This window comes from Helianthus annuus, chromosome 3 (genome assembly GCF_002127325.2).
Source record: "Helianthus annuus cultivar XRQ/B chromosome 3, HanXRQr2.0-SUNRISE, whole genome shotgun sequence".
Taxonomy (NCBI): Eukaryota; Viridiplantae; Streptophyta; class Magnoliopsida; order Asterales; family Asteraceae; genus Helianthus; species Helianthus annuus.
In genome coordinates, this window is record NC_035435.2 from 43161725 (window position 1) to 43178756 (window position 17032).

The 17032-nt window shown below is 41.1% G+C and overlaps 2 protein-coding genes and 1 non-coding gene across 3 annotated transcripts; 1 reads left to right on the forward strand and 2 right to left on the reverse strand.

The window, feature by feature from the left end:
* Positions 1-421: 421 nt before the first annotated feature.
* LOC110936165 lies at positions 422-3056 on the reverse strand. Its single transcript, XM_022178508.2, has 2 exons — positions 2846-3056; positions 422-2529 (listed from the first exon to the last, which is right to left on the reverse strand). Exon 2 carries the CDS (start codon positions 2525-2527, stop codon positions 806-808), a length of 1722 nt encoding a protein of 573 aa, XP_022034200.1. The 5' UTR covers positions 2528-2529; positions 2846-3056; the 3' UTR covers positions 422-805.
* A 5397-nt stretch (positions 3057-8453) lies between these two features.
* On the forward strand, positions 8454-8559 carry LOC118490975. Its single transcript, XR_004890200.1, has one exon. It is a non-coding gene; the product is annotated as a small nucleolar RNA R71 (small nucleolar RNA).
* A 3154-nt stretch (positions 8560-11713) lies between these two features.
* Positions 11714-12997, reverse strand: LOC110933220 (pollen-specific leucine-rich repeat extensin-like protein 3). Its single transcript, XM_022176452.1, has 2 exons — positions 12294-12997; positions 11714-12221 (listed from the first exon to the last, which is right to left on the reverse strand). The coding sequence occupies exons 1-2, from the start codon at positions 12995-12997 to the stop codon at positions 11714-11716; spliced, it is 1212 nt and encodes a 403-aa protein (XP_022032144.1).
* Between the last annotated feature and the right edge of the window lie 4035 nt (positions 12998-17032).

Genomic DNA, 17032 nt, shown 5'->3' on the forward strand with positions numbered 1-17032 from the left:
CACTTTTTTTTTTCATATTTTCATTGCTTTTTCTCTTTTTTTTTTTTTTTTTTTTTTTTTTTTTTTTTTTTTTTTTTTTTAGAACACAACTAAATCACAAACTACTAAACAACCACTAATATTATAAGACCGGGTCAAATCGGGTAAATTTTAGGTAACTAACTAGGGGGTAACAAATGATAGGCTTTAAGCACAAAATGGGCAACTAAATGTCCAAACCCCCACCCTTCTCGCAACCATGCTCATATATATAATTAATGAGGTCCAACCCCCCAAATCCCACACTCGCACTCATCTAGACGAGGCATCCTAGAAGTCCCCTATCATCTTCAAAGGCATGTTGACTCTAGGATCTAACAAGTATTCACACACAAGTTCTATTAACACACAACGCCACTCAAACAAGGAAATCACTAACAATCATGCGTGGCTCAATTCTCACCAAGAAAGGATTAGAGATGGGTGTCGGTGTGTCAAATGGAACAATATCAAGTGTTCAAAATTTTACACTTTCGCTTGGATTTGCAAAATTTTTGAATTTCTCAAAAATTTCCCCCATCCCCACACTTGGGATACATTGTCCCAATGTATGGTTTTGAGGGAAAGATCGCTTTCAACAAAAACATCCCCAATTGCTTATATTCTCAAACCCATATTTTTTTTTTTTTTTTTTTTATTGACACCACCAACGCTCACAACCCACAAACATATTAACACAAACACCACCCAACCTCCCAACCGCAACATAAACATAAACACATAAACATATATACAAAAATGTACAAAGGAGCGAAATACGACCTGGCTAGTAATACTTCGGCTGTGGAGGCCCAAAGATGGATGTCATCACATCCGTCCATTCACCAAAACCAAATGCTCCACCGCCACTACTACTTCCTTGATCACTACTTGGATTTGCTTGTTGGTAACTCATAGCATGCGGATCCACCCATTGAGAGTGGTGCAATGGTGGGGTGGGGTATGACACACTACCATCATATGGTGGAAGTGTGGTGTAGTCCACAACGGGTGGATCTCCTACAACCGGTTGCCCCGCATGCCATTGATCGTGCATGCGCCTTTGTCGATCATCCAAGTAACGGTTATTCATCTCTTCTTCATGGGCATATCTATGAGCGCGGTTCAATTGCTCATTCCTATCATAGCTTCTTTTGATAGCCCTTTCCGCACTAGCACCCAAAAAAGTTTGATGATCAAATAACACTTGGTTTGGTTCACTCCAATTGCCGAATGTGGGTGGCCGCCTTTGTTGAATGATTTGACCCATATCCCCCGAGTGGGCCCAATACGGGTCGTAAGCTTGTTGTGCATAGTCAAATGCACTTCCCACATAGCCAGATTGTACGCCGGCTCCTTGAACCCCCGCTTGACCAACACCTCTTACTTGAGCATCTACCGTGAATGTGTCTTCGCGGTAATCATCATCCCCGCTCACTTCATCATCCGTTGACTCGGGCTCCTCTTCCTCCCCCGGTCGTAACGGTCTCGCGTCTACTTTTAACGCTCTCCACCTTCTACCATCCGTTTTCAACTTATGAAACCTATCCGATTCGGTGTACGTCCAATCCGACCCAAGATTCTTAAGGTCGAATGGTCTAAACCTCTTGTAAGAACCTCTTTCATCTCCTTTGATTGCCCCATACTTCTTGAGTAATGCCGTAATCAACCGGCAATGGGGTATAATCTTCCTTTCCCCGCTAATCTTGCTCAACCAGATGTTGTTTAGTACCAAAAATCGGAAAGGAACCTTTGGTGACCCATTCATCAACATATACAAAACTGGTACTTCTTGAAACCGCACCTCCATCTTGTCACCCCGCCTTGGCATGACATTGTACATGCACAACGTCAATAACAACTTCGCTTCCATCCTTAAATTTCTTCTATATAACTTCCCATGTGTTGTGCCCGGAAGGAAGAGGTAATCAAGCATGGCTTGCCATTGTTCATGTTTCGCGGGCTCATGATAAAGATCCCTAAGACTCGGGTAGATATATTCATTGGCCGGCCCATCATCGAACTTCGCCACCCGGCGCAAAGAATCATATGACATTTCCACTTTCACACCATTACACTTCCCAACTAATCGCATCTTGTTCGGAGCCTTGAATGGGGGACATTCGAGTGATGCCACCCACTCTTGAATTTGCTTGTCATACATTTTCTTCGTCTCACCATCATAGCATTTTGTGGCCGCTCCCCAACCCAACGCATTAAACTTGGCGATGATCCCAAACGGGGCAAAATCCGCCTCCCGGATTTCTTTTTCACAAATAAACGCTTCTCCCCTTTGTTTTAACTTGTTCATTTGATCGTGAAAAAGTTCCTCTCTCCATTCCGCGGGTTGGTCTAACAATGAACCGGTTGTCCAATCCGGCTTTGGCCCCCTTGGCGGTGCATCCTCCTCCGAATCCGGGTCACCAATCCGAGCCAATTTCCTCCTTTTCTGTTGTGCCGCATCCCCTTGGGAAGAACTTGCAATTCCCTTTCCTTTCCTAGATGCCATACCTACACACATTCACAACCAAGCAAACAATTCAAGTTAGTTATATTTATCCCATCTTCCCCACACTTGCTTCATGTTATAGATATAAATGTGCAAAAACCCAAAATTTTTATTTTTTCAAACAAAATTTTGGCATGATGTCTCCTAAAATCAGAATTTTCCAACAAAATTTTATAAAACATCAACACATTTATACTAATAACAATCAATGGTTTACAAATTCTATCATCTATCTCATACAAGCAAGTGTGTAAGTAAAAACATGAGGGAAACTTACAAACCTCAATGTACTTCAAAGAATGAACAAAAATTGCATACCTTGGTGTTGTAGAAGATGAGAATCACTAAAGCTTGAAGTTCACACAAAAACCCACAAAAAGACCCAAATTTTCGGCACCTAGGGTTTGAAATTCGACCCAGAAAACTAAGGAATCTTCAAGATTCAATACTAAATCTGAATTCCTTGTGAAATTCCACCCAAAATGGACCCAAGAATCACCGAAATCGGACTTGTTTTGAGAAAGTTATGAAAGTGTGAAGGTTTGTGGTTATGGAGTTAGGGTTCTTGATAGAGAGAGAAGTAGAAGAAGAAGGAACAAAGATGTGGTTGGGGTTTTTTTAGATAATGATTTTATTATTATTATTAATAAGTTTTCGGAAAAAACAAAAATTTTTTTTTTTTTTATATACAAACAGTGACACGGAACCATTCCCAACTTCCGCTCGGCGCCGTACGCTACGGCTCCGTGCCGTAGCTTACGGTGATATCTGGGGGATTTTCTTTCGTCGTAAAACAGGAGCTTGGCACCGTATGACTTTATTTGTTGAATGGGTGCCGTAAGCTACGGCCCCCCCACCGTAGCTTACGGCGGTTACTGGGCATTGGGGGGCTTGTTTTGTTTTTTCTTAAAACTTTTTTTTTTTTTTTATTAGTTTTCATAATTTTTAAGAAAAACATAAATTTTACCCTACCCCCCGTTAAAAACCCGTGTTGTCCTCAACACTATGTTCGGGAAATTCGTGAAAATTTCCCCACACTTGTTTCAAACACCGGTTTTGAACGAGATTTATTCGAAACGAAATAAACTACACTAAATATTTACAAAAAAAAACAAACCTGGGCCTCTTTCACGTTTCCTCATCATCCACTGGGCGTAAAATGTAGCCCACTTTATCTAGCTCAAGATTGTTGATATCATTCCCTTCCAAGTACGGTTTGAGGCGATGCCCGTTAACCGTTTGTTGCTTGTTTGTTCGTTCGTCTTGAATATCAACATCTCCGAACCTTCCCACTCTTCGGACAACGTAAGGACCCATCCACTTGCTTTTTAGTTTCCCCGCAAACAATTTCAGCCTTGAATTATACAACCACACCTTTTGACCCACTTCAAAGTTCTTTTTCTTTATTTTCGCATCATGAACTTTTTTAAGTTTGTCTTTGTACGCGGATGCACATTCATAGGCTTGATCTCTTATTTCCTCTATTTCATTCAATTGAAGCTTTCTCGCCCGACCCGCTTCATCATAGTTTGCATTCACCGTTTTAATTGCCCAATACGCCCGGTGTGCCAACTCCATAGGCAAGTGACATCCTTTCCCATAAACCATCCGATAAGGAGTGGTATCAAGTGGAGTTTTGTAAGCCGTTCGGTAGGCCCACAACGCATCGTCAAGCTTGCTTGACCAATCCTTCCGATCCGTTCTCACCGTCTTCATAAGGATCTCCTTAATTTGCCGGTTAGAAACTTCGACTTGACCAATCGTTTGCGGGTGGTATGGTGTAGCAACGCGGTGGTTCACATTGTATCTCTTGAGCAACTTCCCAAAATTGAAATTCTTGAAATGCGACCCGCCATCACTTATTATCACCCTAGGCACACCAAAACGAGCAAAAATATTAGATTGCACAAACTTACAAACAACGGAATGATCATTGGTCCTTGTGGCAATAGCTTCAATCCATTTCGACACGTAATCAACCGCAACCAAAATGTATAAGAACCCATTTGAGTTTGGGAAAGGACCCATGAAGTCAATTCCCCAAACATCAAATACTTCTACTACCAAAATCGGGTTTAACGGCATTTCATCACGTTTCGAAATACTTCCCATTCTTTGACAATTGATGCAATTCCGGGCATACTCACAAGAATCTTTGAAAATCGTGGGCCAATAAAACCCACTAGATAACACCCGATAACCCGTCTTGTTCCCACTAAAATGCCCACCACATGCCGATGAATGAGCATGAATCAAAATCTCTAGAACTTCCGTTTCGGGAACACATCTTCGTATCACTTGATCGGCTCCAATTTTGAACAAGTCGGGTTCGTCCCATATGTATTGCTTCACTTGACTAAGAAATTGTTGTCGTCTTTTCCTAGTCCAATGACTTGGAATTGCACCCTTAGCCAAATAATTGACATAATGGGCATACCAAGGTGCAACATAAGTGGAGACGGCCAACAAGTCTTCATCGGGGAACCGTTCATTTATTTCACTTGGGTCATCGACACCTTCCAACGGGATTCGGGACAAATGATCCGCAACAACATTTTCACACCCTTTTTTGTCCCGAATCTCAAGATCGAATTCTTGTAGTAGAAGCACCCAACGAATCAACCGGGGTTTTGCATCCTTCTTTTCCATCAAATATCGGACCGCGCTATGATCCGAATACACTATCACCTTGCTTCCCCAAATATAAGATCGAAACTTGTCCAAGGCATACACCACCGCTAATAATTCTTTCTCGGTTGTGGTGTAATTAAGTTGCGCCTCGGACAATGTTTTGCTTGCATAGTATATCACCACCGGCTTTTTATCTACCCTTTGCCCCAAAACCGCTCCAATAGTTGTATCACTAGCATCACACATAATCTCGAACGGCTTTGACCAATCCGGTGGTTGCAAAATGGGAGCCTTCACCAACTGTTCCTTCAAAACATGAAACGCTTGCAAACATTCGTCAGTAAAATCAAATGGAACATCTTTTAATAATAAGTTACATAAAGGTTTTGTGATCACACTAAAGCCTTTAATAAACCTTCGGTAAAACCCCGCATGTCCCAAAAAAGATCTCACCCCCTTTACATTCTTTGGTGGGGGTAAAGATGAAATTACCCGAATCTTTGCTTTGTCTACCTCCATCCCCCGGTCCGAAATGACATGCCCCAAAACAATACCCTCTTGAACCATAAAATGGCTCTTTTCCCAACTTAGTACCAAGTTTGTCTCAACACACCTTTTTAAAACTTTTTCTAATTCATTAAGACAAGAGTCAAAACTTGGACCAAAAATGGAAAAATCGTCCATAAACACTTCAAGAGACTCCCCGACCATGTCCGAAAATATACTCATCATACATCTTTGGAACGTGGCAGGGGCGTTACATAATCCAAATGGCATTCGCCGAAAAGCAAATGTACCATATGGACATGTAAACGTGGTTTTGTGTTGGTCGTCCGGGTGAATAGCAATTTGGTTATATCCCGAATACCCATCCAAAAAGCAATAATATTTTTGACCAGAAAGTTTTTCAATTATTTGGTCAATGAAGGGTAACGGGAAATGGTCTTTTGAGGTAGCCGCGTTTAATTTGCGATAATCAATACACACTCGCCACCCGGTTACCGGGCGGGTGGCGATTTGCTCACCTTGTTCATCTTTCACTACTTGGATGCCGGATTTTTTAGGCACTACCTGTGTTGGACTTACCCATGCACTATCCGAAATGGGGTAAATGATCCCCGCATCCAACCACTTGATGACTTCTTTCTTCACCACCTCTCTCAAATTCGGATTTAACCTTCTTTGTGTTTCACGGGTCGGCTTCGCATCCTCGCTTGTAATAATCTTGTGCATCACAATGGATGGACTAATGCCTTTTAAATCGGCTATCGTCCACCCAATTGCCGCCTTATGAGCCTTCAACACCCGCATCAATTCTTCCTCTTGAGCTACCTCCAAGTTGGAAGCAATGATTACCGGTAAGGTATCATTCTCCCCCAAGAATGCATACTTTAGGTGCTTTGGTAGCTCCTTCAACTCTACACTTGGTGGACTTTCCAAAGAAGGCTTTGTGCCCGAATCAATTTCCACCGGTAAAGTATCCGTTTGGTAAGTCCATGGTGGACTTCCTTCCTTCACCGCGAGAGCTTCTTGCTCCTTCTCTTCAACCTCTAACTCGCATGTATGAACCTGCAAAGACATATCACAAACACAAGAACCCAAAATTTCTTCTTCGAACACCTTCGGGTCATAGCCATCTATAAAATCTGCCAAGAAACACTCATCACCATACACATTAGTACCGTTAGTAAAAACATTCAACCTCATTTTTCTATTACCGAATGTCATGTCAACTGTGCCATAACGACAATCAATAATAGCATGTGCGGTGTTCAAAAATGGCCGACCCAAAATAACATTTTGTTGTTGAATTGGGTCCGCGGATGAGTAATCTAGCACAAGGAAATCAACGGGATAATAAAATTCATCAACTTTAACTATAACATCCCGTACGATACCCCGGGGAAGCTTATGAGACAAGTCGGCTAATACAACCGTTGTTTCGACCCGCTTCAATGGACCAAAATCATATTGGTCATATAACCCCCCCGGTAGGATACTTACTCCGGCTCCAAGATCCAACAATGCCCTTGTGGTTTGAAAATTTCCAACTTGAATATTTATTAAGGGCGTTCCCGGATCTTGTAACTTAGGAGGAAGGTCTCCTTTCAATACCGCACTTACCCGCTCCGTCAAATCTACCAATTTAGGCACTTTTTGTTGCCTCTTTTGAGTACACAATTCCTTTAGAAATTTGGCGTAAGCGGGTACCTGTTTAATAGCTTCAAGTAGAGGAAGATTAATTTTAACTTGTTTAAAAACCTCCCACATTTCCTCTTTTTGAGGACCCCGTTTTGAAATAAAATTCTTTTTACCCGGATCTAGCAAAGCCGAAGGAAACGGTACTTCACTAGACCCCTCACCCTCATTTATTTTTTCTTTTCCTTTAACAATTTCGGGTTTTTCAAAATTGGGTTTTTTAGAAGAAACAATGGGTGGTTCGTTTTCTTCCTCACTTTCTTGACCCGTTATATCCTCAACCACCCCTTCAACCAAATCTGGTGAAGGATTGGTTTTATACTCTTTCCCACTTCTCAAAACACTCACATGATGAATATTAACATTGTTACCTCTTGACGTACCGTGAGATGGATTTACCTTAGTGTCGCTTGGTAATTGACCTTTACCCTTCTTCAATTCGGACACTTCGGTTGCAAGTTGACCCATTTGAGTGGTCAAAGTTTGGATTGCTTTGTCTCGCGCCTCATCCTTTTGTATGCGTGCGTCATCCATTTGGTTCCTCTTTTGCATCTCCGCTTGCATACTCTTCAACATTTCCATCATTTCATTTCCACCCGAAGACCCCCCTTTTTCTTGACCCGCTTGGTATTGCCTTTGGTATCCTTGGTTTGATTGATTCGAAGGGTTCCCATAACGAAAATTCGGATGATTTCTCAACCCGGGGTGATAAGTGTTAGAATTCATGTTGTAATTTCTACCACCCCCTCCTTGACCTTGAATGGCATGAACTTCTTCAAATTGCCCTTCAACCATTCCTTGGCAATTTTCCGCCGCATGACCTATTTCATTACACAATGCACAAACGTCATAAATTTGATTAGAAGTTTGTATATTACCATCATCAACCGCGTGCACTTGTGTTCGTGTAACGGCCGGTCGTGCTCTCCTTGAAGCTTGAGCCTTTCTCTTTGAGGTGATCGCCATTTGTTCCAAAAATTCCCAATCCTCATACTCATAATTTGTGCCAAAAGTTCCATTTGTGATGGACATCAAATCTCGTGCATCTTCGGCACACAACCCTTCATGAAAAGCGTTCATTAACTCCCAAAGCTCAATCCCATGGTGTGGACAATTTTTAATCATCATGTTCAAACGCTCGAATGCTTCATGGAACATTTCGCCTTGTTGTTGTTGAAAGCTCCTTAATCCTTTTCTCGCATCATTGGTCTTTTGAGCGGTATAGAATTCGTCTAAGAATGTTTGTTGCATCTCCGCCCAAGTATAAATAGATGCTGAAGGCAAAGTGTAGAACCACTTCTTTGCCTTGTCCTCCAAAGAAAATTGAAATAGTACCAACTTGATATCATCGGCCGAAAAACCTTGACTCCCAAGAGTATTGCAAATTGAGTCATAGGCTTCCAAATGGAAATAAGGCTCCTCCGTTGCTAGCCCCTTATATTTCGGCAAACTTTGTAACGAATTGGTTCTTACTTCAAAAGTTCTCCCTTGGTTATTATGAGGAATAACCACCGGTGAAGGATTGTGCGTTATCACCGGTCTAAAATGTGCTTCAATTCCCCTTGCATTTTCCCTAAGATGCCTCCTTGGCACACCGAATCGACCTCTTAGACGAACTTGACCCATTGGCCTTTGTATGGGCCCTTGTGGTACGATTGGTTGTTGAATTGGCCTTTGAATTTGCGGTTGCACCTGTTGTGGTCGAACTTGTTGCAAAGGAACCGGGCGTTGCATTTGCGGCCCTTGTGGCCTTGGCCTAATATGTTGAGGTATGAGTTGTTGTTGAACCCCACCAACATTTGGAATCACTTGTACTTGGCCTTGCGTATAACCATACTCCCCTTGCTCTCCATCACCCCCATAACCGTATCCTTCTTCATCAAAACCTTCAAATTTCTCATAACCTTCATCATACCCATCTCCTTGAATTCCCGATGATTGCCCAAATGGAATAGTCGAGTATTGGAAACCCGATTGATTTGGTGGTCGATACGGTGTAGCATGGACAATAGACGAAATTGGTGCCATAGTATGGCTCGAATATGATGGACCCGCACCCGGAAAAAAATGGGATAATGGTGGTATAGTAGTGGAAGGGTTAAAGGTGACGGTTGGTTCTTCTTGGGTAGTAATGGGCTGTGTGGTGTTGGTTGGTATAACCTGTTGAGGTATGGTGGGTTCGGTAGTATTTGGTGGAATGGTAGTGTTAGGTGAAGGTTGAGTGGATGTAGGCATGAATGATGAAGTAAATTCACCCGTAGTGGGTGGTGGTGGTGGTGGTGGATCCATGTATCGAATTGGTGTAACTGGTGTTGTTGGTGAACTATTGATTGTATTTTCCCTTAGCAAAATTCTGTTTGCTCGCAAAGTTCGCTCGATTTCCGGATCAAACGCCAATGGTGATAGCTTGTGAGAGCTCCTAGTACGCATGCACCTGTAAATACCTGCACACTAACACACCTCGCGTAAACCAGAAAAATAACAAACTCAAAGCAAAAACAAAAATAACACACGTTGCGCACTACTCCCCGGCAACGGCGCCAAAATTTGACGTGATGTCGTGGTCACGCAAATTTAATCCCAAAAACAACTATGTAAATAGTGGTAAGCGGGTATCGAACACAGGGAGTTTGTGGAAAATGTGTTATTTGAAAGTTATCTAAGTTAACTAAAATTACACTAAATTGCAAGAAAAATAAAATTCACGAGTTGTTTTGATTTGATTGGTTTTAAACACTAAGATTAATTAACTAATTTGCGAAATGAAACTTGAAGTTGTAAACAATTGAGAAATAAACGACTATCTTGTGTATCCGGTTTGCTTCAACTTTTGTGTTAATCATTTAACTAGAAAGAACTACATAGACATAGTTCATGCATAACCAATTGCAGTGATGAAAGGGGACGAAGTACTCAGATTCCGAGAACGTGAGGTTGTCACCCGATGATCAATCAACCCTTACCCAAACCTAACTATACCCATGATATCCCGATTGCCAACGGCACCAAGAACGTATGGTTTCTAATTAGTTTAAAATAAGAATCAACCTGTTACTAACAATCGATTACACACCATAACAATCAATTTAAATGAAAAGAGATTGATATTCTAGAAATGCAAATAAGAACACAAAAGTCTAAACAAACCTTCACCACAAGATAGTCATTAAAGTACCTAGCCACTCATGGCTTTAACACACATCATGACAAAATAGAAATAACAAACAATGTTTCCAAGTTTCACCAACAAAGACAAGAAATATAGTGCCAAGATTCTTCCCACTTGATTCTAGTGAAAGATTATGCAAAAGATATCTTTCTTAACTCCCAAGTGCCTCCTAAATAGTCCTCCACTCGTTTTTTCTCATGTAGTAACCGACCAATATGATTAGCAATCATAAAATGTCTTAAAAATACTAATCAATGCATCGGTTACATTTGTGGTTCAATCGGCGCCGTAAGCTACGGCCTCCTGCCGTAGCTTACGGTGGGCAGTGGGTTCCAAGTCTCAGTCAGCGCCGTAAGATACGGCGGGTGGCCGTAGCTTACGGCGGGCAGTGGTCTCTTACGCCTTCTTGCTCCTGTCTTACGGCGGCATTTTTGGCAATTCTTTGGGTGCCGTAGCCTACGGCAGAGACCGTAGCTTACGGCCCTGAATGACTTTTTGCTCCCGTTCTCTTCATTTTTCTTTGGTTCCCACATATTTCGATCACACCAGCCTCTAGCATCCTTCAAGCCCTCTAAAAGCTGCATCTTGTACACTTTAACACCTGCACCATCATTAACTTGTGATTACCCAATTCACGCAAATAAACGGATAAAATGCAGAATGTGCGTTAAGTTTAAGCCTTTTAAGGGTTGTCCTACGGACCACCCGTCAGTGACATGTGTGATTTTACGGATCACACTAGCCAAGAATGCTAACATGTTTTCAGATGTTAACAGAGATTGAATCTTTTAAACAGGTTTCACCGTTTTGGCCAGGTCTTTAATATGACATTCAAGCTAGGTTTTACCTTTTTAAGATTCTTATTATTAAAATGGTAAATTAAAATAATAATTGCTATTTTCCATTTATTCGTATATTATATTTATGCATATAATTTAAAAATGAAAAACTTAAATTAACCATTTCAAATAAAGTTAACTAACACGAGTTTGCCCTAAACGGGACTTTTACACAAATAACATACCCACGCAGGGGCTAAACTAACAAACAAACCCACGCAGGGGTCAAACAGAACAACATACCCACGCAGGGGTAGAACAGAAAGGAAAAACATACCCACGCAGGGGCAGAGTACAGAAATAAATGTCCTCGCAGGGAAATGATTAAATAACTAGCAAACAAAGGATTTAGTAGTCCTTCTTGCTTTTTCCCTTGATTAAATCTACCATCTTCTTAAACATCCCACGATTATGCCGACGCTCTTCCCGTAACTCATGCCGCATTTCACGTCGCACGTCGTTTATCCCTTGAAGGATTTCTTGAACTTGTGGCGGCGACATCATCGGTGCCGGCGGTGGTAGCGAATAATGCGGTGGTTGAGGAGGCTGCGGCTGCTGATATCCATATGGTGGGTATCCATAGGTCGATTGTCCCGTAGTCCAGGGACCTCCAAAAGCACCTTCTGGATTGAGAGAGTTGTAGTTCGCAGCTACCCAGTAGGGATCCTCTGTAAAGTTATAACCTGGGGGAAAAGTCGGCTCGAAGGGATTGTATGCTGCCGCGCTAGTAAAAGCAGGGATTGGGTCTCTAAAACCCAGTGGTGGTGGTGGTGCGATTGGCGCAGATGTTACTTCTGAGACGGGGTGTGAAGATTCTCCCATCTCTGGTTCTTCATGAAGTGGCGAGTATCGGCTGCTACCTGAATGTGGAGGGGTGCCGATGCGTATTCCCCCTCGTGTGGACATCCGTGCGTTCCTTCCTCTTCGCCTCGGAGGCGGAGGAGGCAAAACCGGAGGTGGTGGTGGCGGTGGAGTGACTACATCACGCCGGTAATCCTCAGAAGGATTTTGCTGCTGCTGTGGCTGCTGTTGCTGGAGGTGCAAGGGAGAGCTGTGCTGCGGTTGGTGCAGGGGAGAGTTATGGTAGCTAGGGGTAAATACCCAGTCATGCTGCCTGAATCTCTCCTCAAAGCTGTCGAGACCATTGTATGGTGATCCCACAAAAGGTGACCCATCAGAAATCTCGATAGGGTGGTTCGGAGTTCCAGATGGTGGCATTGAGGGATCGGTATCTTCATCGACCTCCATCGCATTGTCGCCAGGGAAATGGTCTTCTGGTCCAAGTGGGTTAAAACCCATAGGCACATCAAGGTAGTCAGCAGGGTTGAACATGCCTTGGAAAACAGGTGAGGGTTGGTCAAAAGGTGATTGATGTCCTTGGAGAGGAATATAGGACTGGTGAGAGTTGTGGGGCTCATTTTCTGATTGAGGCCCAAAGGAGTGTGGGATAGAAGGTGAGGTACTCTGTGAAACCGAGTGCCTTACGGGTTCAGTAAAAGACCTCCACAGATTTTGAGCATCTGTGTTATGGGAGCCTGAAGGTGTTCGCCTGTGCGAAGGTCCGGCTTCATGGTCGTTTGGGGCTGCATATGCTCCTTGTCCCCTTCCTCTTCCTCTCATACGTGGCGGCATTTTGTGAACCTGACAAAAATCAAACAAGTGACACAACAAAATATATATAAGACAAAGTTAGAAAATAAAACAAATTTTAGATATTTCCTAAGTTCTTTGTCTAGACTCGAGAATCGAGGAATGTGGAATTGTGTAACTGAGATTAAACACAAAAGGCTAGTGTTTAATTCACTCAGAGTTGGCTCTGATACCAACCTGTCACACCCCTATTTTCCACGTGTCACCGGTGGGCCCGGTGGGGAGTATAGTGACGTAGTTGGCATCATCATAGACAAACAACACAATATATAAATGCACAGCGGAAGCAAAGATAGATTCATTTCAACTTTAATAAAGTGTAATATCAAGTATCACTAATAGTTGAAACGGATCCACAGGCGGATCAAAAGAAAATAAGATATTGTTCAACAGATTTATTGTCATCCAAGCTTGCGAGACTTATTATGGACGCTCTAGAAGACAGCCAGCCTAATTCGTGTAGTACCTGCACTTAACCTTTTGGGAAAATACGTCAGTTTACACTGGTAAATATAATTTAACTGACTCATTTTGAAAAAGGTTGAAAATTGATTTAAATGCACATGGCATAAAAATATTTTATAACTTGGAATAATTATGCAATATAATCTTGTAAGGGATTTACATGTTACTTATGCGTTCAGTAGCCCGATCCGTAGACCGGGTTAAAGATTAATAGACACACCACAATATAGAGTTATACACTGACGGGTGTACGCCTACACCCCGTGCTCAGGTCGTGGCCATCTCGTAAGATGATGCCAAGGATATCCGGGACATGGTCATTAACCTCCCAAAGGCTTTAAGCAATAAAACACATTCAAAACAAGGCATCTCAATAAATTTAACCTCTATTCGATTAAAGAATTCGATGCCAGACCAAGCGGTATTTTATATACCGTATCCCAAGCCCGTATAGGGAAAATAAGTTAAAAGTATTTACCTTGGTAAGTATAAATCACAACTAGCAAGTGAAGGTAGCTTTTACTGGTTCTTCTATTCTGGAACAAAGGTTTATAATAACCTATTAGATTCCTAACGGATCTTTATTTAAGCCTAAGCTTAGACCGGTTAGTTTTAAGGACGATACGGTTCAAACGCACGATTAAGCGAAGACCGGGTAGAACGTGATTTAGACCCGACAAGTTTGAATACTTGTATAATATGGGTATGCTAAATACATTCTGGATTTTGAGACAAAAATGATAATGTTTGACCCGTTTCGGTCAATTTATGCAAACTAGTTACATAAACCGAACCGAACGCTAAAAGAGCGTTACGGGTAACCGTAAGAGTCATATGCAAGTTCCCTGAGATAATATGCTCTAAATATGTCATAATATCAGTAAGTTATGTTCTATTATGCCCCGAATGAATTTAAACTCAACTTGTGCCTTATAAGGGCATTTTGGTCATTTAAAAGATTATAAAAGAGTTAAATTTGTAATCTGAGTTGTAGGTCTGATTCATACAGTAAAAATACTTAATTTAACATATTATAATAGTAGGGTATGATCCATATATGAAATTTATCATTTAAAATCAAACTATGCACCTTAGGGGTATTTTGGTAACTTCACAAGGGCTAAAAGTGCCAAAACTGGAAACCTGAGTTCAAAAACTTATAATTACTGTTATTTTATAAAAATATACTAAGAATATCAGTAGGTATCAACCTTATATGTTTAATATGGTTATAGCGCATACTAGGCGTTAAAAACGCTTAAATAGGCGATTTAGAGCCGTTTCCGGATTTTCAAAAGAAAGCTGATATTTTTATATTTCTAGAATGCTCAAAATAATTTATTTAACAAATGAAATCAGTGGAAAAAGGTTTGGGGTCAAAAAGATTTATAAAACTCATTTTATGGCTTAAAAGGGTAAATTCGGTATTAACCGAATTAAACCTAAGGACCTATGTTACGCTCAGCCAAAAATTAAATAAAATCATCAAAAATCCTAAAATATTATATAACATCAGTGGGTAAAAAGTTTTATAACAAAAAGTGGGTTTAAATAGGCTATCCGTTAATTACGCTGTTTACTTAACATAAAGCTTTCAAATTACGATATTGTGCATAACTCTAAATCTGGACCTCAAACTGATCTCAAATTTTTGGTGCAAGTTTATAAGTCAGTAACAAACGTTTCTACTCTTTCACTTTTTCAAAAATCGCGTTTTATAGCAAAAAGGGCAAAATAGTCATATTTAAGCATAAACCGGTAACATGCATATGAATCGGACAAGTGTAGAACCAAGTTTGTAAAATCTCAGAGAGTTGTACATATATAAAAATGGTCCAAATTAAGCTCTAAGGCAGATCTCAAACGTGCATGCACGGATCCTAACCGAGAGTCAATGAAAAAGTCATTTTATGAGACTTTCGGTTCCGATCCGGGTTTAACTGAAAATTGTCGAGTTGATTAAGATGAAACCTGTTCTTACATTAATTATAAAGTTATTTTGATGATCAAACAAGTTGCATGTGACCTACATTGCTATTTATGCTAGATTTTGCAAAACACGTTCTGTTGACTTTTTAAGAACAACTTTGACTCGACAATCATCATGCTTAGAGTGAGAATCTGAAAATACCCTTTTGAGGGTTTGTTACCTACATAAATACCAACTTGTAGGTACCTTCAATTTGAGAAATGACTGAGCCATTTTCATTTAATCGTAAAGTCAAACTAAATTTACGACGGATTGACTTTCGGCTAATAATCTAAGCTAGAACGAATTAGAGAAGGGTATGAACACTTACAAGAGTCCTAATAAAGCTTAGAGATCACTAGGAAGGTGCCTTGTCGTCCAGAAAGCTCCAGGAGTTGATCTTGTGAATTTTGAAAATGCAAGAGTTCTTGGTTACAACTTCATGTCCCCTTTTTATGAAGGTTTTTGATCTGATTTATGGTGATGCAGGTGTTGTAAGAAGGTTACAAGTGTCCTCAATTGCATGTAATCCCATTGGTGAGCTTGGGAGGTGATAACAGCTGTAAACAACTCGCAAAACAGACCTGAAACTAGCATTTGTGGGTTTTCTGTCGCTGGGCAGGTCACGCGCCCCGCCTAAAGGTCCCCAGGCGGGCCGCCTGGGTCTTCTGATCCACTAAAACTTTTTCAAAGTTTGCGTTTTGGTCCCTGGTCCTTGCTTACGAGGTTTTGGCCCTCTATCTTGCTCATTAGACCTTCAAACTTGATTTTTAAGGACCTTGGGACATTTACAAACATGGTAGAGTCTTTGGTTAACTTTGCGCTCACCCGAAAAGTCATGAAATTCAACGTTGACGCTTTTAGCCCTTCGTGTACGGTTTTGATCATAACTTTCTCATACGATAACGAAACTTCACGAAATTTTTACCACACATCCTAGTGAGTATATTCTATCATTACAAAGCTTCGGGTCTGCCAAAAGATCACTCAGAGGTATAAATTCAACATGTTGACACGTTTAGCCCCTGTAGTTTGTAATTCCTCACTTTCTTACATTTTCCGCTTCGTATGATCCATGATTTAACCGTTTGAGACTATAAACATTATGTAGGGTTATTTTAGAGCCTATCTTTCCATTGTTGACACTTTGGACCCTTATATTCCATAGTTTCACTATTTGTCAACTTTAGTCCCTCTAAAGTATGTTTTCACATATCGAAAGCCTATGCCACGTGTCAATGCGTTATTTGACGTAAATTTTCGAGGTGTTACAGCTTGTCCGTTTGTCTGAGGGTGATATGTTGTTGAGACCCGGTGATAGACCCCATACCTTGTTAAAAAAATTTCAAGTTGATGGTTACAAAAATGGGTGCCTCTATCACTTATTAATGCTTTTGGTGTTCCAAAACGAGAGAATAATCTTTTCAGAAATCTTACCACGACTCTTCCATCGTTTGTTGGAAGTGCCTCGGCCTCGGCCCATTTAGACAAGTAATCTACCGCCACAAGTATATATTTGTTTCCTTTTGACGGTGGGAAAGGTCCCATAAAGTCGAGTCCCCACACATCAAAAATCTCACAAA